General features: G+C 45.7%; 1 protein-coding gene across 1 annotated transcript in view; it reads right to left on the reverse strand.

The window, feature by feature from the left end:
• The window catches only part of LOC142590613 (uncharacterized), a 115,320-nt gene that overhangs the window by 68,903 nt on the left and 19,076 nt on the right, over window positions 1-27,341 (reverse strand). The window contains exons 3-8 of the mRNA XM_075702932.1: window positions 20,806-20,997; window positions 19,046-19,250; window positions 15,550-15,674; window positions 12,961-13,380; window positions 6,093-6,256; window positions 302-498 (exon numbers count right to left, since the gene is read on the reverse strand). Of these exons, the coding sequence (XP_075559047.1) occupies window positions 302-498; window positions 6,093-6,256; window positions 12,961-13,380; window positions 15,550-15,674; window positions 19,046-19,250; window positions 20,806-20,997 (1,303 nt within the window). The remainder of the gene's footprint in view (window positions 1-301; window positions 499-6,092; window positions 6,257-12,960; window positions 13,381-15,549; window positions 15,675-19,045; window positions 19,251-20,805; window positions 20,998-27,341) is intronic.

Below are 27,341 nucleotides of genomic sequence, written 5' to 3' on the forward strand. Positions count from 1 at the left end.
CACATTCACTGCACCCTAAGCACCACCTGCCGCTACTGTGATCACCGTCGGGGTCACCATTGGGGTAGGGCACGTGTGTGCTGACCACCAAAGTTCAAATTTATCCGATGAAGGCCAATTTCAGTATCGAAATAACTAAAGTTTAGTCCCATAGAATTGTATGGTCGCCGGCTAGGGCATTCTGTTGGGATCGAGGTAACCGAACAATCGAATTAACCAGAGGTAAATTAATGAACATACACTGTTTGTGCAAAGACAGAAACGCAGAGCTTTTGCAATGCACAAGCATCACAGTGCCCACCTCCTGCACAGCTGCAGCCAGCGCCTGGTACACATCCTCGAGGTCGGTGACCCTTTCGGCCGGGTCCAGTGCCAGGGCCGTGTGCACCAAAGTGTCCAGTGGCGGCGGGATCTCCGACCGGTGGGACAGCCCTCGGCGCTCCTGCGTAACTGCGCACTCCACTGCAGCACGCTCGGCCGAGCCCCATGGCACTTCCTCTGCACGCACGCACCATCGGGAATTTTGTTCGCTCTGTACATCGACTTCAGAGCCAACTCACACGATAGGCGGTGCCACTGCCTCCCCAATAGTAGGGAGCCTTCGCATGCACACCTGCTCCCTCTTTTAGGGTGCTGTCAGCCACTGGAAGGGTACTTGCTGCCGCCCACTAAATGCTGGGCAAAGCTTTCTGCGAAATTTAGTGACTTTAGAGACTAAAAAAGGTGGTTTGCACAGAAGCCACTCAGACCATGGTCCAGATAAGACAGTTCCTGCAATCATTGGTACCGTTCAAGTAATCTAGTTTCTTGAATAAACATTGCATCGAGCCACCAAAATAATATAGCACATGTAAGCTCGGCACACGACGCATTCACCTACAGTTAAACAGAATAATACAATACACCTGACTGAAGGTACCGGCCGGCACCTACACATTTCTATGGGCCCAAGCTTCAGTTTTGATTTCAAAATTTGCCTTTGCCAGATAATTCAAACCTTGCTGGTCAGCTTCGCCTCAATACAGCCATGTTGTGCGGTGAAGCATATGCAATTCATTGCGGTGATGTATACCGAGAATGGAAAAGGGCCATTGTCAAGGGTCCTAGTATGCGTTCCTTGATTACATAGGCATGCACGCACCGTCTGCAGTCACAGTACAACCACCTATATGCTTATAAGCATACTGGCAGCCACTCAGAGCTGTTGGTGATGTTGCTGTGACGATTTGAGCCCTTGTTTCGCCCACCATGTGTGTCTCGTAGGTGAGCCCATTAACCGTGCCTTGTACACGTTCCTTAAAGGGAAGCTGAAAGCTTTTCTGGAAAAAATGAGTAAAGAGCAGTACGTCATCGTTCTCAACCCTCTGAATTCGAATATTGCATCGAAATTGAGCAAAAGAAAGTGCAAACAGATTTTACTTCGACGAAAAGTGCAGCAGCAGACTCAGGGCAGCTCGCGCCCCTCGTTTCCGCCTGTGATTGGTCGGGCGCCTCGTGACGTCAAAAATGGTGTTCGTCCGGACCGACTGCTGCTGCTACACACGAAGCACGGTGCAAGGTAGTTTGGTGCTGTTTTGCTGAGACGGTCATGGAAAATTTCGAGAGCTTGCGTTTCTCTGAGGAGTTCGGCGTTAAGTCCAAACCCCACGAGAGCGATATTGCGCGCAACGGAGACGCGCGACGGCTTCGAACGACAAAACAGGCCGTCGCTTGAACAGATCGCTCGGTGTTGTCGCTCAGTCGCTCGTTTCTAGAAATCTAGAACTCGTCACTAGTCGCCCGGAAGTTCTATGAGCGACAAGCCAATAGTGCAAAGCCGGAACTGGATGTACATAACTCAAATACTACTGTTTGTTGCACGGAACGAGCAAACTATCGAATATTACACGTGCAAGAATAACAACCTAGTGCAAGACCTTCAGAAATATTTTATGCTCCTTTTTACAGTAAAATACATCAACTTAAATTGATAAAGCACGCGTCACGCTAGTTTCGCGCATATATTGCTGCCCCCATACCGGGAAGTTGTTGCTCACAGCCATCGCTAGCGTGGAGTTCGGCTTGTAGGCGACGAGTGAATGCGACAGCCATCGCCTCGCTTGTCGCTGTCACGTGCAAGATCACTTGTATGGGGTTTATACTTGTACATGTACTTGTCCCTACATGTACGAGCCTATTACAAAGAGCCAGCCTTTCCGAGAAGCAAAAACTGCTGGTGGAAGCAGTGCTTTCCACACTAACAAGGGTGAAGTGTTAGCATCTCCTTGTGTTGGAAATGTTCTTTGGCGAGTATGTTTTTTGCTAAGCTGCACTCAGCGATCCAGTGGGTACATTTCCGGGCAAACAACTGTAGTGTTATGTTCCTGCATGCGTCCTCGTAGAACGTAAGCGGTGATGCGATCTTCGGCATTTGTGCGCTGCCCCAAAGCTGTCGGCAATCTACACAGACAATCTAAATGCGGTAAAAGTTTTACCAGCTGTTGTAGCACGTGTAGTATAGAACCTTCATCAGCGCGCCGGTTTCTCTATGTGCGCGAGAGAAGGGGGAGCGCAGCGTCCTGGCATGAGCCGGCTTCCCAACACATGCAAACTTCACACTTGCACTGCGTTATGGTAGCTGCATGCAGGCTGTTTCACAACACGTGCGAATAGAAAATTCGCGGTGCTTGGTGATGAAACCTGCGTCATTGGTGGGACATAAACATGCACCTTCCGTTCAGCATGCTAACACGAAGAACCCAAAGCACGCATTATTGATAAACTCTGGTAGTAATCGTCTTCACATAAGTGGTTAGAGCACAGCACTGTTGTTCTTGAGCGCTTGAAGTTCTTTCACTTCACAGCAGCCTCCCACTTAGCTGAAAGCTTTTTGTCTTGCGGGAATTAATGGAACGTCGGAACATCGCCACGGCCGCTGATGCTTGTGCAACCGTAGGCTGCACAGAACGCCGGCATGATCGGCCTACAAGTTCAATTGATGCTGCGCACGTCAACTACCACTCTACATACACACAAACAAAGGAATGTAGGGTCGAGCGAAGCAGATTAGGACAGCACGCACGTAGAAATAAGCACGGTCGCAGAGACTGCAAAGGAACGGAACACCAGTGCTGACGTCACTACGCCGCAGTTTCCGGTCTCCGCTCACATTGTCAGCGTCAGCAGCAGTGCGCGGCGCTCGACGGGGGGGGAGGAGCTACAGCGCAATTTTAACCGACGATTACGTCGCTCCTAAGCGAAAACCCCCCCCCCCCCCCAAAATTTTACCTACATGGTTTATAAGGTTCCCGCATCCGTATGTGAGCGTCTTATTAAATTCGACAGACTCTTCAGCTTCCCTTTAATTATACATACACGCCCTACAATGAGAAGTGCAGAAAAGCCATCTGCGCTCTGGGAAAGCTAGCGAAAAAGAAGGTTGTAAGATGAAAAACGCCGAAAGTCAAGGGGACGCTTTAAGACAACAAAAGAGCAGGGATCTACCTAAACCTCTGTAGGTATGCCAACAAACTTATTAAGCACCTTGGTGCTTATACTGAGACCAGAGATAGCGCATGTGCATATTTAACTTAAGAAACACGTACTATGTACCATACAAAGAAGAATGCTAGGCGTAACATAACATAACAGACAGAAAGAGAGCGGTTTGGAACAGAGAGCAAACAGGTATAGGCCATATTCTAATTGACATTAGGAGAAAAAACATGGTGTTGGGCAGGTCATGTAATTTGCAGATTAGATAACCGGTAGACAATTAGGGTTACAGAATGGGTGCCGGAGAAGGGAAACGGAGTCGAGGATGGCAGAAGCCTATAGGTGGGGTGATGAAATTAGGAAATTCGCGAGTGCTAGTTGAAATTGGTTGGCACAGGACAGGGGCTTTGGAGATTGCAGGGAGAGGCCTTCGTCCTGCAGCGAACATAAAATAGACTGATGGTGATGGTGGTTATGTACCATAAGCGTGGCAACTTTTCCTGTTTAATATGCTTCACTGCATAACAAGGCCGTATTGCGGTGAAGCTAACTTCAAAGGCAATACTGCCATGTAGATCAATGGCATGTTTCGGCATTCTTTCTGCCTTTTTTTTAATTCGACCAACCAGATAATTCGACCAGTCTCGTCAGTCTCGTCCGGATCAAACTTACAGAAGTCAGCTATACTGGCACATTGCTTATTACCGCACAATTCTAAACAAACATTTCTTTTAGATGCAAGTGTGAAAGCAAGAACAGTGCTTAATGTAGATCATGTTATTGATGTGAGATGATGACACTAGGCGCCTGCCACCATGCTTGTTGCTGCCAGTGTTTCGTGGAACATGCAAATGTAAAGAAATAAATTTCCCGATTAATTACAAGAAAAAAGCAAGAGATACAGTTAGACCGCAATATAGCAAAGCCAGTAAGATCAGCACTTCGTAATACCGAATTTTTGTTGTCCAAACAAGTAGTCGCTGAACCTTTCATTTTTTTTTTTACATGGAAGGGGCTGTAATATTTTCAGAATTATCGAGGAATTGGAAGAAACGAATTTCAATGGGAAAAATACGTAATTTTGTTGAATTTGGGAGTCAGCGACCAAAGATATGTCATGCCGACGATATCATTTTTTATTCCTGGGGTGCTGTGCATCTGCTGTGCGTCATGCAATGGACCGTTACGCCATCTACACGGCCCATTTCAAACTGAAATTCGTAGAGCATGCCCTGAGCATAGGAACCATGCAGCTGGATGGCATATCAGCGTCGACACAATGTGTGTGCACTACTGGAGGAAATAAGAGGATGAGCTTAGGACTACAAAAACAGATTAACATGCATTTTGAGGACCAAAACAAGGAGGCAAGTTTCCTCAGGTGGAGGAAAAAGTTTTCAGCTACTGAAGAGGCTCCATAGAGGAGGCTGCGTAGTATCCCACGAGCTGATCTAAAACCATGTGCAGGCCATGTGGAAAAGGTCACTGCGTTCCCGCAAGTGATTTTGAGGCCAGCAGCAGTTCTACACTGTGTTTCATGCCATCTACCGAGCTCTGGGCCGCTCACCTCTTCCTGCTCTGTGTTGCTGCTTCTATTCTGCCACATCAGTCACACTCTACCCGCGAGTGTTCCATCTCAAGGACTCTACCAGTGTCGCCCCTTCCAGGCTTCAACAGCAACCTCATGAGACTGTATAGTTTTTTTCTATTTTCGAACAATTTTGCATGTGTGGATCTAGTTGAAGATGTTCTTCGCGTCTCTATGCCGTCTAATATAACTGTCATGTGCTTCATAACCACACACCATCTCCTCCATCTTCCTCGCATCACGCTCCTTGCAACATGACAATCCTAACCACTACAGCGACACATATGACTATCATCTTGAAAAGCTAGTGGCCGTTGCCACGATAGAAGCATAGGTGTAATTATGGTTTAATAGTTCGAACAGTGGGCTGCTGTGCTGGGGCAAAAGTTCAATCCCACCATCGGGTGCATGATTAAATTCTTTTTTAAAGGGTGAGCTATTCAGCAAGATAGCATCACCGAACAGCCACAGTCAGGAAAGGACGGGAGTATTCGCAAAGAAATCTTCATTTTAAAACAATCACAGTGAAACGAACAAGACCACAAAGGCAATGGGAATTTTAAAGCTGCCTCTAAACTGCTAGTGCATGAGTGCGGTGTGATAAGTTGCTAGACTAGTGGACAAGATCCCTGCTGTCTCCTCAGCCAAGAGGGGATGCTTTGTACTGGTGCAGCAAGGTGTCTCATCCCCCCCCCCCCCCAGCAATGTCTACATCAGTGCCTTTGCCCCAAAAAGGTGCAACATTAATGTCATGTGATGTGCACTCCTTCATGCAAAGTAAGGAATTTCTCCTCAGTGTGATTAATCACTTTAGGATTGAGAGGCTTGCAGACAACCTTTGTGCTGAAGCAAATTGTCTGTGCTATAGATAGGCAACGTCAAAAAACTACAAGGGAAAACTACATATTCTTGCGTAGCTCCAGCTGCCACAGAAAACACCGCAGCTTCTACACTGCAGCATGGAGTTGGTGAGACAGAGTACAGCAGTGAAGACAGCTACAAAGAAAGACGGGAACCCCTTTGTGCGTACCTGTGAAGAGCTCCCACAGGACACCACAGAACTCGTAGAGATCGGCCGTTTTGGTGGGACGAGCGCCAGTGAGCACCTCAGGGGCAAGCCAGTGGCAGTAGAAATCAAGGAAGTCGTCACCAGGTGGACTGTACGAGGCTGCATCACCACCCTCCGCATCCTCACTGCGACCATTTGTACATCAGCACAACTGAACCACTATTCTTGCTTCTTTAAGTAGTGCAGCGGTGCACCTACAACATACAGCCGAACCGCACTTTAACCGAGTCAGCATGAAAATAACTATGTTATATTCTATATTCATCATAAGCATATTAAGTCAACTTCCGTTAATCTACTTTCATGGGACCGATGAAATAGATAGAATTATCTAACAATCCGTTGGATTATTAAACAATATACAGAAAAATGACAAAACCTGCTGCTGATTCATTTGGCAGTACTTGCCCGGTTCTAACACGACCCTGAATTAAATACGCATCCACTTTGTGTGTCAAAAGTAGTAAACTAATATAGAAATGACAATAAAGTGCCTAAACTAAGTAGAAATTCAACGTTCAACCAATTTTTTAGCAAAAAAAGAAAAAAAACTTGCACAAGGCGGCCACTTTCCTTAAGTCAGCTTTGCCACACGGTTTATGATAAAGTCACCTTTGTTGCAGGACATTTGTGTTATGCGGCCAAGCATGCAACATTGCAACGGCTGGTTTAGTTTTGTGTCAAGTTGCACCTTGCAGGAAATCTCCGGCCCAATTTTCTCTATAAAAAGGCACATATTACAAACGGGTAAATACTACTCAGGAAGCTCAAGTTACCTACTCGCTAGCTTGACACAGCTTGACCAGGCTAAAAGCAGTTAGCGCTAAGTCAAGGTATAGTTTAGACATCTTCAAGATGGCTAGCACTTGATGTCTCGAAGCCATACACTTCTAGCCATCATGAAGGCATTTAGTTAGAAAAAAACATACATAAAATATTTTGAAGCCATTGTCACAGAAGATCCAAGGCAGCCTCAGCGTATATACAATTAATATTGTAAGTGTTCTTGTAAGAAATGGTGAACTTGAAGCTGATGCGACACCTGGTTGTATTAAGCAATTTGTGAAATCTCAGCTAAGGCCAGATAAAGCTCATATTAGCAAGCACGCCCAATGGCTTTGGCTTTTCTGTTGCAGCATCTACATGCAAAACTTCATGAAAATTGAAGCTTGTAAAGCAGTAGTTCACAAATATCCGAGACACAGCTGTTCCGAGTGCCAAAAAAAAATATATGTTTACATATTAGCTGAATAAAACTTCCTAGAGCAAGGTTAGAAACTTAGTAGTGTGGCTATTTTCAACGTTAAAGCGTGAAATTTAGAAAACTTACCTCCAAATCACAGTGAACCTTAAATTAACTTTAATTTCATTGATTTCGTTGTATGCATATTTATAAAAAAAAAGTTTTGTTCACATAAGTTACCCTAACCTTCATTCTGTTTTTACTGAATCGTTTCTGCATTGCTCTAGCCCATGTGACTGTCAAGACAGCTGTGTCACTGTAGTGCAGTGTCACCTAGTGTTATCTCAGAGAGCAGTGCTTAATGGAAGCTGATGTATTCTGCTTCTTTTTCCAATTTAGTTTTTTGCTGCATGCCACATATTTTTCTTTTTCAGAGCACCTATCTTCACTCGGAGGCCACACATGAAAGTTCATGTTAGCTATCATTTATTACATCACATTCTGTGCCATGATAGAAGCCTGATGCCCCTTTTTCCCTGCAAGAGGAAAACCAAGGAAAACCTTAAATGAAGCGATGCATAACTGCCATTTAGTGTGAGGTTAAATATATGTAGGCTTCATTTGGACGCACAGAAAAATAAAATGCATGACAATTTTTTTCTTGTGACATGAACAGGGCTAAATTAAGGTGCATTTAGTTTGTAGGATGGTCAGCTATCACATTTGCACTGTTCTCGCGATGTATATCACAAATAGAAGTTGTAGGGGCATGGGATAGGCTTGGTCTTTGCAGTCACTTAGCTGCCACACCCCCCTTACCCTTTCTCCATGCAATCCTCTAAACCATTTAGCAAGACCATCATGGTGCAACTTCATTCACTCCACTGACTAAGATATCAGCCACTAAAGCAAATAAATGTGCTAATACTTTCCAGGTACTCCTTTCAGTTAAAAAAAAATTATTGCACAAGGGCAGATGCAAGTCAAGAGAACGTAGCCATGTGTTGCTATATATTACTCCCAAGCTTGGGTTTAGTAGATGTGCTAATGCCCAAAAGAGTGGATGGAGGAATACATCCACAGCTCAATTTCTAGAGGGGGATTGTCGTGAGGAGATTGCGGGTTAGGCTCTCGCCATATGAGTCTCCTTCCACTTGTAAATAAGCCAGCACAGATTCCACTGGAAACCTGATTACAAATTTGCCCATCTAGTTACGAAGGTGAATTCTACATTGATTCTCCATGAATCCATGTTAGTGCCAGTTTCTTCATTTAAAACCATTTCATGGTGATGTTACTGCTAGGCACTTCGGCTTCCACGAGATTAGACCGTATCTAGTGCGACTACATTATACTGACATGCCCTCTCTACCAGCGTCGCTCTACATCATCTTGTGAGCTTTGCCAGTACCGCAAATCTTAAACACTCTCACTGGGTTACCATCTACTCCACTTGAATTCACTGGCATCGACGTGGGCCTCCATGAGCCACCCATGAGATTACCTCAGCCTCTCTGACTTTCTGGTTGGTGTTCTTTGTTGCTGTGTTGCTCACCCTACAGGCCGCATACTTGCTGGTAAGCTTCCTAGTTCTTTTTCCTCCACTGTGAATCAATGTTTTTTCTGTACAAACACCTGAAAAACTCTTCCAACCCATTTACGTTCTTCCATATTCCTCAGCCGCTCTTCATAATCCATTTTACTGTCATCTTCTCTCACTTACAACGCTTGTCCAGCCCAATCATCCTGCACAGCTTCATTTGTAGTCCTCCCGTGAGCACCCCATGCGAAGCGTCCCACTGACCTTTGGTTGCCATCGAGTCCTGATTTTACCCGATTTCAAGCAAACAACTGCACTTCCAAATTTAAGACCTGGAACCATTACGCCTTTCCACATACCCCGGAGCACGTCATACCTATTGTATCCCCATAGCACTCTGTTTCATTATGGCTGCATTTCTCTTCCCCTTTGCTGTTATTGTTTTTTTCCTGTTTCCACATATCTATTGCCTTCGTTTATCATATACCAAGGTATTTATATTCTTTTACCCAAGGTATTTCCTGGCACTGAACTGACATTGTTCTGTTCACTGTTTTCATTGAATACTATAACACTTAATTCTTTTAATGCTAAATTTCAGACCTAAATTCTCGCCTTCCTGTCCACAGATAATATGTCCAGAGATGTCCACCAGGCCTAGTATATCACTTTGCTTGTCAGCTAGCAACACAATGTCGTCGCATAAAACAAACTTGGGAGCTGCTGCTCTACTACTGTACCTGCCTGTTTGTATGAGCTATTAAACCCAATATTACCATATTTTGCTCGATTGTAACGCGCACCCGTTTTCCATGAAAAAAAAAGGTAAAATACCGTGCACTTTGTGCTTTCATATAGAAATACTATTTTCTCTCATTTGGAAAAATCAGATTTATTCCCAGCACACTAAAGCTGCGATGAATAAGAACACAACTGGAAGCAGCGTACCTTGCCGCCAAGATTTTCACTGCGCCGGTATGAGTCGTGTGGGGCAAGAGACATCACTCGTAGTCGCAATCAGAAAACTGCTTATTGCTATGAACAGAAGCTATTGCTGATGTCGCCGAAGTTTGGAGCGAGCTGCCACAATTTCTGGAAGCCGCTGACGGGTCAACGGTCAACGAGTTTGGTAGTGTGGACGGTGGTGTCACGACCACAGGAGAGCCCGAAAACGAAGACTACATTGCCGACATCGTACCGAACACGAGTGAAAGCAGGCATAACGAGTAAAGCAACGACGATTCTTGGGCCAATCCACCGAGGTTATTGGTGCACTCGCACTAGTCCGGCGCCTCTGCGCGATGTGGAGGTTGCTTCGACTTTTTAGATATTGGAGAAGTGTGCAATGTCGCAGACAGCAAAGTTGCCCAGGCGGAAGAAGATATAGGACTGTTTCATGCGAAACTAAGCTAGTTTCATCAATAAAATGTTTTTATAAATGGTATGTGCTTTTACGACGTCCAGTTCTTTCGCAGGCTTATATCGAATTATGCCCTATAACGAACTGATAGGGGCTTTTTTGCAAGTTCGATATAACTGGGTTTGACTGTATTGAACTGAGCACCTCATTGGTATTCAGTACAGCATAAAGTCACTAATTCGTTAGTTTCAGAGGGGAAAAGCACTTCATTCTATCAACATAAATGTATTTATAATAAAAAGTCTTTCCAGCTGTAATCAATGCTAGCAGACTAATTTGGTGTTCCCTTTAATAAGAGCAGACTGTGCTGTACTGTGTCTTGATTTCTATGCACCCAAGTTGCTGATAGCTTGCTACACTCTTGTTGTGCAATGCCAGGAGACTCCCAAGCATGTGCAGAGCCATGTTTTCTTGTCCAAAATTTGTAAGCATTAACCCGGGAAAAATTTCTGATATTCGATTCGATATTACCTTTTCTTTTCTTGATTCGATATGCGATTCGAAATATACTATTCAGTATTGTCACAACCCTATTAAATACCATAATTAAACATTGTGAGCGACGGTTATTGCATGAAAACCTTCCTAAGGTGGGCTAAAAATAAGCATTTTCGTTGCGAGAAGACATCTGCCTAACACATTCACTGTCCCTTATAAGCTCTACTGAGAGAGATGCTGCCAAAGGGATCGTCATCGGAGTCAGCATAGGGGCCAGGCGCATGCTGACTGCTCAAGTCCAAATTATCCGGTGGTGGTAAATTTTATGATCAAAAGCAAATTTTATGATCAAATTTTATGAAACAAAAGTTTGGGCCCACAGAGATACATGCGTGCCAGCCGGGACCAAATGACTGAAAAGGTTGAATTAGCCCGTGTCAAATTGATGAAATTGCCGATTCATTACATGCTGGCATTTCAGATTCACTTTATGTTTGATAGTTCGTTATATCCAAGTTCGTTACACTGATGTATGACTGTACAGTTGAATCCCTGCATAACCAATATTGGTTCAACAATACTTCTCGCAGAATAATTTCTTTTTATTTGCTATCAATGTCCAATGGAACTTAACGCCACTATGAGCACACTTTTATTTCGATTAGATTTTATAAGCAAGTCTGCACACAGCCACCCATGAAAGAGAAAATATTAGTTATATTTCAATATAAATGAAGTGAGTAAAATTTTCAGTATGCATCATTACTTGAAATTTTGTTATACTGAAATTCAACCATTTATGCAAATTAGCACAGTTGTAGATGGATTTTTCTTACACAGAAGGTGCTGCAAGTTTCCTAATTATTGCGCAATCAGAAAAAGCAAATCTGAATGAGGAAAAAACTTCATTTTGATCTTCACATCGGCATTACAAAGTGAACCCAGCCATGCTTTCGCATCCACTCCGCTCCCGTGACTGATAGTGTCGCCTACAGTGGGACGGTACTCATGAAACATACCGGCAGTGGGGAGCCAATTGGGACGTTCTGCCCGGGTTCATGAATGAGAGAGGCCTTGAGGCACCCTCCGTTAGGCAGACGCTCCGCAGCGTGATGGTGATGGATGATGACTGACCACCGAGCACCTGTGCTTGTCGGTGTTTATTGGGTGAGGTGACCAATGTTGCCTACGGAGCATGGCGGGCCAACGAAGATTATGCCCGAGGAGGCGTCACATGCTTGTTACACCAATGCTTTGTCTACCGCTCACTTCAACAAGTCTCTGAAACTCAAAATTACGCAACCTCGAGTACTAATTGCGCAGGAAGACAGCACACATGATACATGATGCCACGCCATCTTGGTACACTCACTCGTGCCAGCGCGCCAGATTACGTCTAAAACAGGCAGCATATGCACTCAGCCGCTAGAAAAACAGATGTGCACCAACCTGCCCCCCACTTTATCCCCCTCCTTCCAATCGTGTGCGCTTGATCGCATTACCTCAAACTCCCTCCCCTCCTATCATTCCCCCTTGCTCGCATGGGAAAACGGTACTCCTCAAGCTGTCATGCTCCTCGGCTCACCTTCGCACGCTTTCTCTCGTGCCCAAAGCATACAGTGCACTAGGCACAATAGGATATTATCGCACTTGGACTTCATACGGAACACGATGCTGCTCCGCTTCAGTTCACAACTGTTCCTGAACACAGCAGATGCCCTGAACACAAGCAGTATCTTCTGCGACGACACAGCACCAGACAGTTTGTCTAAACAGTGAGCGCCGACTGCGTGCACAGCGTACAGCTGAGCCGGGTATGCGTAAAGGTCAGTGGGCCAATGACATGAGTGTGGTGAGGCACCCAACTATTCCCGTAGCAACACACCATGTACTGCACTGAATTGACCCAAGAGGCATCATCTGCTTTTGTAGAATTTCAGCAACGACCCTGGGCTGGATATGTTGAACTAGTTCCTGCAAAACATTCTGGTTAAGCTTTGGTTTCAAGATGGCAGGAAAATGTAGCTTCGGTTCTGGTACAGCTGAAAATAGTGGCTTAGCTCAGGTTTTCCAGTTTTGCTTTGGTTCAATTCGACACCCTGGCATACAGCTGACCCAGCTCGTTTTTCTCTTAATGTGAACTAGAATATCAGCTACACCCATTTATTCTTCACTCCACACCGCTATCACCCCGTTTCTTAACATTACGAGCAACATGGTACATTACAAGAGAAACCTAAACACCTACCTGCGCTGCACAAACTCAAAGTTTCCGAGCTTTCCAAGGCACGGTGACACCACGTAGATGCAGTGCGAGGACACACATCCGTGCACCCAGTGCCTGCTGTGCAGGAAAAGCAGCGCCTCACATGCCTGCTGCAACACGAGGAGCAGACGACTGTGGTCGAGGGGCCCACGGGCAAGGAGGTGCTGTGCATTGTGCAGGACGTCGAAGAGGCTGCCGAAGTGGACACACTCAAAGACGATCAGCATGTCATCCATGTTCTGCACGGGGCTCACAGCCAGTGGCCACAGCAGGTACGGGTGAAAGCTCAGCCGGCGGATCTTCTCCAGCTCGGTGATGAGGATGTCAGAGCCGGGTCCCCGACTGTGGCTGCCGTTGAGTGAGGATTTCTTCACAGAAACCTTCAGCTTGTCCCAGTACATGCTGGCGTAATAGATGGATGCACAATGGTTAGTACATTTAGATCTTGCATCCAATGCAAAAGTACCTGCATTATATGCAATATTCATTGCAATGAACATGTTATATTTACTTTGTTACACCTGACAATAAACAAGAAAATTGTCATCCACCCGGAATGTAGCGCAGATTTCAAGTAAATCCATACGGTTTGTGCTATGTCAACAATATCTTCACATTGGCGGGAAGACAGCACACTTGAAGCCACGGCCACCTCAGCTCGCTTAAACTTTGCACCCACCACAAGTTACCTCAAAGCTAGGGCACACAGGCTGCATGTGTGTGCAGCTCCACTGACAACCAGATGCAGCTAGAGGAGGAGGTACACATCCACCTTCTTCCCTTAGCATCTGCCAGATCACATTACCTCGCTGCTCCCCCATCCCACCTCCACACAAACGAGAAGTGCGGATCAAGTCACCATCCTTTTCGGCTCACTTTCGCACCCACAGTACATGGCCAAAGCCAGCTGAATGATAGAATGCCTGCACACTCTGCTTTATGATGTCATGTTAACAGCATTGAATCTAATATGAATGCTTCTGTGTAATCCACAGTGGTTTTGACTTCACCACTTTCAGCACACCCAGCTTCGCAGTGAAAACTTCAGCCCTAGGTCACGGAGTAAGACATTTAGGAGGTGAAACTCCCGTCAGTGCGAGCGAGCGTGGGCAACCAGATAAAGTCACAATTGTTGTATGCGCCGACGGAACCGTATACAGTGGCAGCGCCATGCGGCGCGTCGCAGAAGCCGCAGCGAAAAAAAAAAATGCAGCACCCGGGCAGGCGGCTCCGGCCAACTCCGGCGCGCTCTCAACGGCGGTAATATCTTTCCAGGCCGCCAGCACGATAACGGCTCCGCGGGCTTGTGACCTTTTCTGGTCGCCGCAAACAGCGGAGTTTCCACTCCTAAATATTTCTTGCTCCGTGCCCTAGGTGCATTATGCTTTAAGAGCATAATGCACAGGCCTTGTGATATAAAGGTGCTGTTGATATGGTGCTTGGAGCGCAATAGGATCTTGCCAATACAATGCTGTGCTTTGGTAGCCACATTTCGTCGCATGGCACGCGATTTGAGAGATGCGTTTGCAAGCAATGGCATGTAAATTCAACGATTTGACGATCTGCATCTGCAGCACTTTCCATTTATTGCCTCAATATTTCTTTGCAGCAACAGTGAAATTTCATTATATTGAAATCATGTATAAATATATTTTTTTATATTGAGGTTTAAAAGACATGGTGCTCTATGAAAAAGAAGTTCCGAGTTCAAGACTTATATGTATTATATATATCTTAGTTTAACTGCATTTCTCATTTTACTCCAAAAGCTGGCATGGTGATCTGTATGTTCTAATATCATTATCAGCCTATTCTATGAGAACTGCAGCATGAAAGCCTCTCCCAATGATCTCTATAATTACTGCCATTTCACATTAATAACTGTAACTGACATTTTATGTGCACACCAATTAGAACCAGAATCTTTATAAGTCAATCAACACCCTTAATAGTGCAAAAATAAACATGCCACTGCCACACTTTCACTCGCTACAGTACATCTTAGGAGTGCAAATAGTAGTCTTGCCCACTTCAAGTAATCAAACAACACATAAAGGTATTTAAACACAAATATTTCTACATGGATAGTCACTCATTACTTCTTACCAATACATTTCCTTACCATACGGAATTCGACACCACACTTGACCACACTTAAAAATTTTCACACCCTAATTGGGACATCAATCTTGCACAGAGTTCCCTTGCTCTGCTCTAAAGGTATACTTTCTTTTCAGGAAAGCTATGCCATGCTGATAGCTACATGCAATTTGTGACCTGAAACTGCTGGGAAAGCAGCATATAAAACAAAAGAAATGCATGCAATGTAGACCACCATTATTGGGACAAGATGAGCACAATTTACTCTGAATGCACACGGTAATTACAGCAGCTTTGGCCCGCCCATTTAGCATTATACTTCTTGGCCAGCTGGAAGACAGCGACCGACAGTGACCACAGAACAGGTGCCAGATATGAGACATAACCAGAATAATGACAATTTAAGAGAGACGTGCGTGCAGAGAAAGGCCCCTGAAAGGCAAGAACGCCACAATATACGTGTATACTAACGTCTGCATGAGCGACTGTGGCCCACTCCAGGTGATGTTGTTGTCCTCAGAGTTGTACAGGTAGTTGCTTGCTACAAATGGCACAAATGTGGTGACACCAGTCTCACGGGCGGGGCTGCAGTACACCTGAAAAAAGGGTCGAAGCCGCCCTGGGCATCAAGTGCTGATGCATGGCCACACAACATATGAGTACACACATTTTGCCCCCACTTTGATGTTGCTTTTTCCTTCAAATGAGATTACATTACATTAATGAAATTACATTACATGAAATTACATTCGACGTGGCACATCAACCAACTAGCCAATGCTGTCACGATAATGGAAGTATCGGCTCGTTTGTTATTATCCACAGTAGATATCTGCTTCTGCAAGCTTACTGCCAGCAGTAAAATTAACTGACACTGTAAAATTACATTCGTATTGACATGTGATCGAGCATTGTGTGTCTATATCTTGTCACAGCAAGCTGTTAGCCAGTGTGCAAATGACATTTACCATTTCGATGGCTCAACTATTTGTCCCCCTGCTGCTGAGATATTTCATCAAACAGAGGGGAAGTAGGTTAATAAAAAGGATTGCTCTGTTACTCAGTACAGCTGACATGGTCATTTGTGGCAGCGTTTGCTGGCAACAGCCTTCGGAAGCTTTAACACTGAGGAGCCATTTTTGGGAGAGGAACACAGAATGGCTGAGCTGAATAAAAATTGCGCAAATGGCTGCTGTGCTGCATACCAGCTTACTGCCTAGCCTATTGCCTATTATCACATCCAAAACACATGTGCAGATGCCAATACTCTTCAAGGATAATAAAAAGCCTTCGCAACACTTTAAAAGAATGTTTTAGCTAGAGAGGTTACATTAGAAACCATTGGTGGTGATTACCAAAGACAGGGTTAACTCCTTCAAAATAAGCTGGTATTGCACATATTATTCATGGTAATTTCTTTAAATCATGGAATGCAATGCACACTCAACTGAATTACAGCAAATTTCAAACAGAAAATCTATTACTGTCTTTGACCATTATCAATGGTGTCTATCAAAATAGTAAACAAATTCCACATAAGAATGAAGCAAGGACAACCTCACAATACATGTGCAAGACAGTGGCACAATATTCAACGATTACCACCCCAATGCAAGAGAAACTGTGCTAGTGCTGCAGATACTACTAAAAGTGTGCCTCCTATTAACCTTTACTCTCCTTTGCATAAAACTCCCTCTCCCTAGCGATTTGGTTCGAACCATGACCAACCCCACATGCGTGGCATGATAAGCAGTGACTTGTACACTGGTGCAACCACTGAGTTTGCCCTGCTGATCCCCAATGAGCGCTGGCCTCACTGCACACCCCATCACAAACCAATCACTTTGCACTGCCTCACCACACGCCCCATCACAGTCCTATGTACTACTCCAGCCATATTGCTAACTAGAACCGCGAGCAACCATGCGTTCAAGGATCAGGCGTTGAAGAATCGGGTCAATTCAAAGAGTCTAATGCTTAAAATATATCACTCGACATTGGGCTTGCGCGAATTCAATATTTTTTATGCTATTCGATGTTAGCTTCTGCTTGAATTTCTGTACTCGAATTTTTCGAAGTATTCAGAACGAACAAATACACATAATTTTTCGCATATAGGCCACACCTCCAACTAATACACCTTGAAAAAAAAATTAAAAAATATGCGCATGTAACCTACAGGAATAACAGCACACAATGACTACACGCAATTCTTTTTAAAGACAGCCCTCCACTCGCAGATGCACAAATCGTCCATGTCATATCTTAGGCCGGCTCTATCTCCGCCTCCCCCAAACACTCCCCCTCTTCGGCGGAAATGATGGGGAGAACTTTGCCCTGAAGGTATTTTCATGGCAGCATGCGCCACGCTACCGTGAAACCACACCTGAGTTAAAATGCGCGCTGTCAGGAAGACACATACAAGTTGAAATTTGCATCTAACCCGCACCCCGATTTTAAAGCGAAATTTTTAAACATTTTCGATGCAGCGCTAATCAGTAGCCTTGGTGGCCGACGCCCGACAAATCTGCACTGGTTAGGCCACAAGGCCCTTGGATGCTAAATGTTTGTTGCGGGAAGTTTGCTGGTGATCGGGTCAGAGATATGTGCGGGAAAGAGCGAGGACCGCAAAAGCAGCGAGCGTGCCTACCAAGTTCGTACGTGTGCTCACTGGACGGAACGGGTTAGGCTCGCGTGTCGACGGAACACGAAACGCTACCGGGGCCTCAATCGCCCCAGAATTTCGACTAAGCACAACAATGAGCAAGAGCCTGTGAACAAATCTTTTGTACTGCTGCTGCAGTAGTAAGAAATGTTGAACTGCCATGTTTTTGCGTGGAATAATTTTTTATCTGAATAACGGCACTTCGAAAATCAAATTACCTGATTTCAGAGATGAACCGGGTTACTTCTTTTTGGCTTCTTTAGTCAGCATCTGGCACTTGTATCAAGGATTTATGCAAATCCCACAGCTATTCGAACTAATCGCTTTGAAATTATTCCACACTAATTACTATTCGCTTCGAGCCAAAAACTGATATGCGCACAAGCCTACTCGACGTATACAAGTGGTATGGAAAGGCAGGCAGACACAATTCGAATGAGAAGGACAATGCAAACACAGTAACAGTAAAGTTCTGTTAATTCAACTCCGGTCGACCTTTCGGTAATTAATTCTGAGCGAAGGTCCCGGCCGGCGCAGATGCATTTTCCTATGGGGCCAGAGGTTATTTCAACCCTAAAATTGGCCTTGACCGGATAATTCTCACTGGACCAGTCACCCTAAGGTGATTCTAACAGCGGCCCCTTTGGTGGCAGCGCCTATCTCGGCAGGGCTTAGGGGGACAGTGTATGAGTTGAAAACATGTCATCTGCCGTGGGAAATGTCTATTTCAGACTTGCACTAGAATTTTCAAGCGACGACCATAGCTCAATGTCTGTGTTTATCCTATCCTAAAGCAGAGTTTCCTTTCTTTTTTAGAAAAATTGGGCTGAAAATTGCCTGTGCAATGCAATCGGACACGAAACTAAGAACAACTTCTCAGCGTTTGTATGCTTCACTGCATAAAAAAAAAAATACATTGCATCGAAGCAAACGTCAAGTTAGTGTGGCAAAGTTGAGTTTAGGAAACTGGCCACCATTATGCAACACACAGGGCCAATATCTCCTGCAAAAAAAAAAAAAAAAAAGAAAGGAAACGTCAGTGTTTGATTTCGACTTTGTTTGGAAGCTTTAATGGTTACTTTTACGCGTTTTCTACTTTGGACATACAGAAAGCTGGCGCGCATTTGACTCGGGGGCATGTTAGTAGAATCTGGCAAGTACTGTCCAATTAATTTGCAGTGTGTTCTGGCATTCTTTCTGCATTTTGTTTAATTCAACCTGCCGGCTAATTCATCGGTCCTGTCAAGGTCGAATTAACGAAAGTCGACATATCAGCGCCCGGAGGTGAATCGAGAGACTTACCACCCCGAATCCTCCATCAGCGCGGATCCTTTCGCCGTACCAGGGCCTGCGGGGCGCCGTGGGCCGACCGACCAGGCGCCGGCGCAATGAGGCGGCCGCCGCCGCACCCCCTCTGCCAGGCGAGCCATCCACGCCGGTCCCACCACCCGCCGCGTCATCGTCCAGCAGGGCAGCCGCGTCGCCGAACCGGTACGCCAGCGCGCGCCTGCGCAAGTTACCGGTGCAGATGGCAAGATAGTCTGCAGAATCAGTGCAGGCTTCACGGGTTTCAGAATTTTTTTTTTAATACTTGGGAGTAAAAATATTAGAATATTAGTTTATTTAGCAATGACAGGGTAACCCAGCGTTTTCCTTTTTAGCACTTCAATATTTTAAAACAATGAATACTATGAAAAATTATAAACATTCAAATTTTGCTGGATACAAATTATGCTGAGCTCGCAGGCCAACTACGGGAAGTTTATCTGCAGCACCGAAGCGTCTGCCTGTGGTACATGCGCCTGCATGTCCCCGTACTGGAGGTTCGAACCATGGAGTAAGAAAGCATGGACGTCACGCACCAAGCTTTGGGAATCCGGCCTCTTCTAACGCCACCGCTCTCTCCGTCTTCAAGGCCTATCAGGTCAATAAGTGACTATTAGCTGACAGAAAAGTTTCAAGCCCTGTGGATCTATATTGTCCCTATACAATAATGGCCACCTGTCTTGCACGCCTTTTCCTTTGTTTCCAGTTGCACGCATGCTACTCTGAGCTGTAGGTAACAAACAATATTAGCCTGGCATTGCGCTCTTAATTCACAGGAAAGTATCGAGCACAGTGCCTGAACAAAAGCTAACGCACATTGCAATTAAGACAGATTGTATTATTTATTGCTTGGGGACAAGAAATTGAGCCACGAAGTGTGCAAGTTTTTTTTAAAGATTTTAGTATGTTGCAAAAAAAGATAATCAAAATGCCTCGTCTCGTATAATTCACCCAGAGAAAAATATATGTGAAGGCTGACAGTCTTAAATTTAGGTTTTTTCTGGTGCCAGAACTACGCTCTCATTATAGAGTTTTAGCATGTCCGATACTTGAGTAAACGCAAGCTGACTGGGCGTTTTACGTGATGAACGGAGGCGCAAACATGACTGTCTTGCTCGGTGAAGCCATCTGGTGGCGAAGAGCTCAGACAAACGCAGAGCTAATATTGCAGTGATCAAGTGTATTCTACTTCGCTGCTGGTATACATGTTTGGCAACGGCATAATCGTGTTGTTGCCGAAACATTACACCAGCAGCAAAGTATACACTTGGTAACTGCAATATTGGCTGTGTTTGTCTTGTTGAGCTCTTCGCCACCAGGTGGCTGCACTGTGCTGGCGGCTAACGTTCACACCTCCGCCCCTCCAATAAAATGCCCAGCCCGCCTACATTTACTGCAATACTGGACAAGCTGTACACCATGTACACAGTGATCAGAACTTGAGATAAATCTTGACCACCCGAGTTTCTTCAATGTGCACCTAGACCCACAAGCGTTCTCGCCTTTCTCCCCCGTCGAAATGAGGCGGCTTTGAGCTCAGCAACGCAACACTACAGCCACAGGGTTCCCAGGGCGGGTCGTCGCGAGACATCAAGAGAACAGGCATGCCCACGTTGTTACAAATCTCGCTCGCAGGGCACAGATTATACCGTAGAGTCGATGACATTGCGCCCAAGATTGAAAAGTGCTGTTCGTGTGCGTCACCACAAGCAGAGAGAGAGGCAGTGCGCCCGTACTTGGTGTTGATGAAGGCGACCAGCTTGCGCCGGCACTGCGGGTCAGCGTGTCCCAACGCCCAGTCCTGTGGAGTGCGGCCCGAGGCGTCGCGTAGCCGCAGGTCCCCGCCACACTCCAGCAGCTGCTGCAGGAGGCCCCGGCTGCCCCGGCGGCACGCCGCGTGCACTGGAGTGGCGCCCCCACTGCATCGGCTGTGCGCGGATGCATAAATTAACTGCTTCGGCGCTTTTTAGGAAAGTCGCATCGTTCCAGCTGCCAAGAGAAGTAGAAGTGAAAGTACACTCACACAAACAGCACTGCACAGATTAGTCCAGTGCCAATAACATAATAACTTTCCAGCGCAAGCTGAAAGACGGCACACCAATCGACAGACCTTTGCCTAAGATGTCATATTGGCAAGATGTCTTTTATGCAATAACAATTACAGTTAAATTTCGATATAGCAAAGTTGGTGAAATTGGCAATTTACTTTGTTATATCGAAATTTCGTTATATTGAGCTTCAATATTTTATGCAAATTAAGTACAGTCCCTGATGGATATATTTTACAGGGAAGGGGCCGCAATATTTTTTCCAATTACTGTGAAATCTTAAAAAGAAGCAAACCTGAATGAGAAAAAAAATATTTTTGCTGAACTTGAGAGTAGGCGACGAATGATACGGTTTCATGGCCGTGTCGATATCTTCCCACCGGTGGTATGAAGCGATCCAACCACATTTTCGCGCCCACTCTGCCCCCTGCAATGGAACAACACCATCATGAAAAGCACCGGCAATGGGAAGGGAATGCTTCATCTTGTTTTTGCTTCAACGGGTCTCCGAAACTTGAGATTACCCAACGTTCAGTACTAAATGCATGGGAGCAAAGCGCACGACGCCACGCCATCTCAGCTCACACAGGTGGTAGATTACCTCTAAAACAGGGCGCCCGGGCTCGTAGTTCTATTTACGCCCAAGCCCTGTGCTGGACCGCTGTGCCGCCATGCGCCGCCCACACGTACCACCTTTCTAGGTATTTTTCTGCCAAAGCGCCACGGCACGTGCCCAACAACTTTCTAGGAATATGGTTTTGCGTTCCTGGCTGTGCCTGGGTGCGCAGTCTGCTCGGGCCAGCCCGCATTCGCAGAGTTTAGGCGGTGTAGGTAAGTTTAAATTTTAAATGCATAAGCCTTTGTATGCTTACCCAATGGGACAACTGACCCTTCGTCCGTCCCGTAATAAGACAACTGCTTTCGAGATAGCGGCCGTAGTAGCGAGCGAATTTGCCTTTGCGATGCCTCCCGTTTCTACGCCAACAAAGTCGCAAAAACACAGTGCTGATGGCGCTCTCGGCAAACGCCTCACTCTGCTACTTTAGCAGATCCCTTTCAAGTTATCGGCACGCGTGCCTCTTCAACACGTAAGCAGTGAGAACACAGCGCGCTAAGCTATGAGCAGTCTGCACTCTTTGGAGGCATCGCAGGTCACACTCAAGTTGCGGCCCGCACGGCAATGCCAAAAGAAGCCGCCGCCAGAGTATGTTCACGGTTCAATAATGGTTCGGCGCAGATGGATAAGGCATTAAAGAGTGATAACGACTTATAATGATCGAAACATCATAAGCGCACCTAGCGCCTCTACCGGCAGTACTTTGCAAGCGTTATCAATGCTCCTTGCACAGCAGTCGGCAATAGGTCGTGTCGCCACTGAGCTGTCGTTAGAACTGACCTAATCAAGTTTCATAACGTTAGTAATGACACCAGGATGTGGGGAGATGAGCAAGTGGCATAATGCTAAAGCATACTTAGTTTAACTCCCAGGGGAGCTTCTGCGCCTTGCTATTCCGGCGGGAAGGGAGAGTGTGATTTCAAGATCGACGCTTGAGCGCAGCGATGATGCGGCTCATGGTGCAAGAAACCCTCCATTCCCCACGGTTATCCCAACTTTTGTAGATCGAAGGGGCTCGCACACCACGATTAACTTCTTATCACATCCCTTTATCCCCTTATCTAGTGTGAAAAATTTCGTCCAGTGTTATTTCAGTTTCCGCACGCAAATCTTATTTCAAAATGCTTAGGTGGCGTGTTTTCAAAAACATTTTTTCTTAGTGACAGCTGGGTGACTAGATTGTGCGCCCAGGCATAACATCTCCCTAGTCCCACCAAGTACTTACAAGGATCTAGGGCGCTCACCGTGGCGCTTTGGGGAAGAATTACCTAGAAACGTGGTACCCGCGAGAGGCGCATGGTGGCGCAGCGGTCGAGCACTGGGCTTGGGCGTAAATAGAAACACGCCTCCCGGGCTGCGAATGTGCTCAGCCACGCTGACAGCCATGCGCAGTTGCGGCCGTGCTAGAAATGAAGATGCGCGCCACACTGCCCACCACTCTTCGCACCCTTCGGGCGCACTTAATCGCTCGCGAGATACGGCTGGGCGGCGTATTTACAAGTGCTAGTAGGTACAGTGGGGCATGGCACTTGCGGAGATGCTGGACGTGTACGCGCATGCACGAGTAAGAGCAGGTGCGAGAGAGAGAAAATGTGGGGACTTATGTTCCTCAAATATATGACTCTGCCTAGGCACTACGGAGGAGTTTCTTAGCATGTGTTCTATGCGTTTGTCCCTAGGCGTGTTGTCAGTAGTCGCGGGGCGTGGTAGTGCTGAACTTAGCATCGAAAGTTGGTGGCTGGACGTAATTGTACTTATTCAATCGTGTTTTTTTGCTAATTAAAGCCACATTTCATTATTTAGCATTATTGGCAGTGCCTCCAGGACACCAAAGCAGCAACGGGGACATCAAAGATAGAACCCGTACGGATTGGTCCGTGGGTTGGGGCTCACAGACGCCTGCGCATGCCAGGAGGTGTTCGCATAAAAAATTGGCTGCCTGCGATAGCGGACAACCAATTTTTTATACGAACACCCCCTGGCACGCTTCGGCCTCCACGGCCCCAACCCACGGGCCGCCCAGCTTCCAGCTTTGATCCCCCTGCTCCCGCTTGGGTGCCCCGGAGATCCTGCGCCGCCTGCTTTAATATAACCTCAGGTGCTCTACTGAGGCCCCTGTTTGCCGTTTATATGTGCCCTCCTGGAGAGCTAAGTGCTCGTAAAAAATGCAATCTACCGTCTGAACAAAAAAAAGGGACACGCGACTTATACAACACCAATCAGAACCTTGCTCCTTCAAACACAGCTATCACTAAATGGGGCGTCCATGCCCACTGCCTCCCCCGCGGAGGCAGCCAGCGGCGGAGCGTAAACAAACTCGACCGCACTCCGCAATGCCGGTATGTCTAGGGGGCAAAATACAAGACGCGCTAAGAAACCCCCTCCGTAGTGCCTAGGCAGAGTTACATATTCAAGGAGCAAAGGCCCCCAGATTTTCTCGCACCCGCTCTTACTCGCGTCTGTTCAGAAACGTCGAGGGCCGCGAGAAACACCATGCCCTGCTGTGCCTACTAGCAACATGTCTCCTGCCTGTCTGCGCCTAGCGCGCCTGAGAGCATACGCTGCCCGCGCGCCGTATCGGTTGTAACGGTGGTGTCGTTGTTTAAATCTGGTGACATCCATTCTGCGCTAAATAATACGCTAATACCATTAACCAGTGTCCCTAGTAAGATCTTTTGAACATGTCATTTATTCTTACCTGGTTAACTTTCTCGAAGGTAATTCTTTTTTCGCATCTCGTCAGCATGGCTTCAGACAGACATTCTGCTGTGAAACGCAAATAACTTCATTTACTAGTGAACTCTTAGTAGCCCAAGACTTTGGATTTTACATTGATTCTATATTCTTAGATATTTCTAAAGGTTTTGTCCTTGTCTACCATGAACTAGTTTATATTAAGCTCAGTAAACTAAATCATGACCCTAACATTCTTGCATGGATAAAAAAACTTTTTGTTAAACCCGCAGCAATTTGTAACTGCTAATGGCTACGATTCTTCTCTGTCTCCTGTCCTTTCAGGTGTGCGCCAAGGTTCTGTCTTGGGCCCCTTCTACTCTTCTATTAGGTTTTCTGCAGACGACTGCTTTGTATATCGCGTGATTTCCTCGGATATTGACACATCACTACTAGAGTCTGACCTTAAAGATATTTCTCATTTTTATACTAACACATGGAAAGTGAAACTCAACACAACAGAGTGCAAACTTCCAACAGAGTGCAAACATTCCAAAAACTCTTGTAAGTATAACAAACGGTTCCGCTCTCGAAGTGAGCCCTTACAAATACTTAGAGGTCCACATCAACTCTAACCTGCCTTGGCAACCACACATTAATTATGTTGCTAATAATGCTATAACGGCATGCTTGGAGGGTACCTACATGTGCCGTAACTTTTCAATGGCCCGTTCTCGTTAACTCCTTCTTTATGAAACTTCCGTTCCTTCCAAACTAGAATATACATCATCTGTGTGGCATCTATTTACTGAAAGTCTTATTACTCGCCTTGAATCTGTACAAAACCATAGCGCACGCTTCATTTTTTTCTACTACTCCCAACTTTCCAGTGTTTTATCTATGAAAACAGCGTTACGGCTTCCGTCCTTTTCCTCACGCAGGAAAATCTTAAGGTTTACTATCATAGCCCTTGGGCCCTACAACATAAAACTATTCCAATATATTTTTATTCCAATCTCTTGACGTCAAATTTGTGTAACCGCCGACGCAAGCATTGGGCGGTGACCCGCAGGGTTGTCTGAACAGACCAATCAGACGCTCTTCTCATTTATAGAAGGTCACCTTTGTTTGCTTTAAAAAGAAATAACATTGCCTACACTGAGCTGCTTGTCTTGTCTAATTGGCTGACAAGAGGCGAGGAGCACAATCAAGTGGAGAGGCATTCGATCGGGCCGAGCCAGTGGTCTGAAAATCGATAACAGAATGAAGCGGGTGCTGCCGGTGTGTGTGATTGGTCCACTTTCCTTTACTTAGCTTGCGGTGGCTGGTCAAAAATCACGGCAGCATGCAACGAAAAGTTAAGAATGCCGCTAAAACGGATCCTCAGCATAGAAGAGTTGGCAGAGCAAGGCCGTAAACATGCCAAAAGTGCTCGAAAACTTTACACGACCCCACAAATAGTATTATTGCACGGAAATAAACCCATGCTCTCCGGCAGCTGTGAGTAGCTTGCAGTGCCTGAACGATCGGTCGCAGCCATCTTTTATTCCTTTCGCAACGGGGCAGCCTGCGGCTATTCACAAAGAAGTTCAGTTTTGTTCGGCATATTAATGCATCTTTAACGCGTACACGTATCTTTGACGCGGTGAGTTTTCATGGTTTTTTGACGTTTCGTGACAAGCAGGTGAAGTGGGTGCAGCCCGAAAACTTTTGACCAATAGCCGAGGTCTACTGGCAAAAAGGTGTCGAATCAGAAATAACTGTTTTTCTTTCGTTCGATCCAATCATGCATAATCAGTGTGTACATGTCATATCAGATGGGAAGCTATCATGGTTTTCGTGACGTTGTGCAACACAGGCGAAGTGAGGGTGGTCAAAAAAAGTTTTTGACCAATTGCAGAGGTCTGATTGCAGAATTGGAACAGAAAAGTTTGGAATAGCTTTCTGTTATAGCGCCCCTTGTCTTAAGCAAGAATTACTTTCCCATCCTTCATATCATATCGACCACCGTCATAAAGTGTTTGTTCGTCATTGTCACACTGACAGATTCTTTCGTTCCTCAAACTTGTAATGATTGGAACCACTTGCCCCCTCCATTGTATCTGTTACAGATCCTAGTGACTTTAAACATGCACTTGACTGTTTACTGTCACTCGCGTCTGTAAAACCGTATGGGCCCTGAAGGTATTCAAATAAATATTTTTTTAAATATGTAGCGGGTGCAAAGCCGCGAGAACCAAGGTCTCTGGTGCTTTCATATGTACTGTCTTTCAGGGCACCCGGAGTCGGTCGCGTCATCTCAAGTTTCGAAGATGTGTTGAAGTGAGAGGCAGCCTGAATAGTTATTTCACCGCTGCTGTTATTCATCAAGCCAGTATTGCGACAGCGAGTGCTCGCGGTAATCGAGTGAGGTATGGTCATATTTGCCGGCACGAGCTTTAAACCATGCTTGCTAATTGAATTAGTAAGCAAATGTTTAATGCAATCTATACGGCCTATAAAACTACGAACCTTACTTCGTATAGTTATCTAATACTTCGCCATCGCTATAATTAATTCGAACTGAAACTATTTGTTTCACGCGAAGTAAAAAAAAATGTTGCAGCCGTGCTGCAAATGCAGCCGAGTCGTTAATTCAAGCAATGTACGATCGTGACACAAAAAATCGAGCTGTGGTCTGAGACAGCACTGCGCAGATGGAATCAAACAGCTAGCACTACTGACGATGCCAAAGCAGGGTGTCTACCAAGTTGACATTTCCAAGTTCCCTGAGTTTTCCAGGTTTTCCCTGAGTACCTTTGCGAAATTCCCTGAGTGACACAGAACTTCTATTCCTTTTGAAGTAAATATCTAGCACGCTCAACTTTCGTACAGCTTGTAAAATGATACGTGACGAAGGAAAAAAGGTGGTGGGCCGGCTTCTGCTGCTCGCACG

This window comes from Dermacentor variabilis, chromosome 8 (genome assembly GCF_050947875.1).
Source record: "Dermacentor variabilis isolate Ectoservices chromosome 8, ASM5094787v1, whole genome shotgun sequence".
NCBI classification, from domain to species: domain Eukaryota; kingdom Metazoa; phylum Arthropoda; class Arachnida; order Ixodida; family Ixodidae; genus Dermacentor; species Dermacentor variabilis.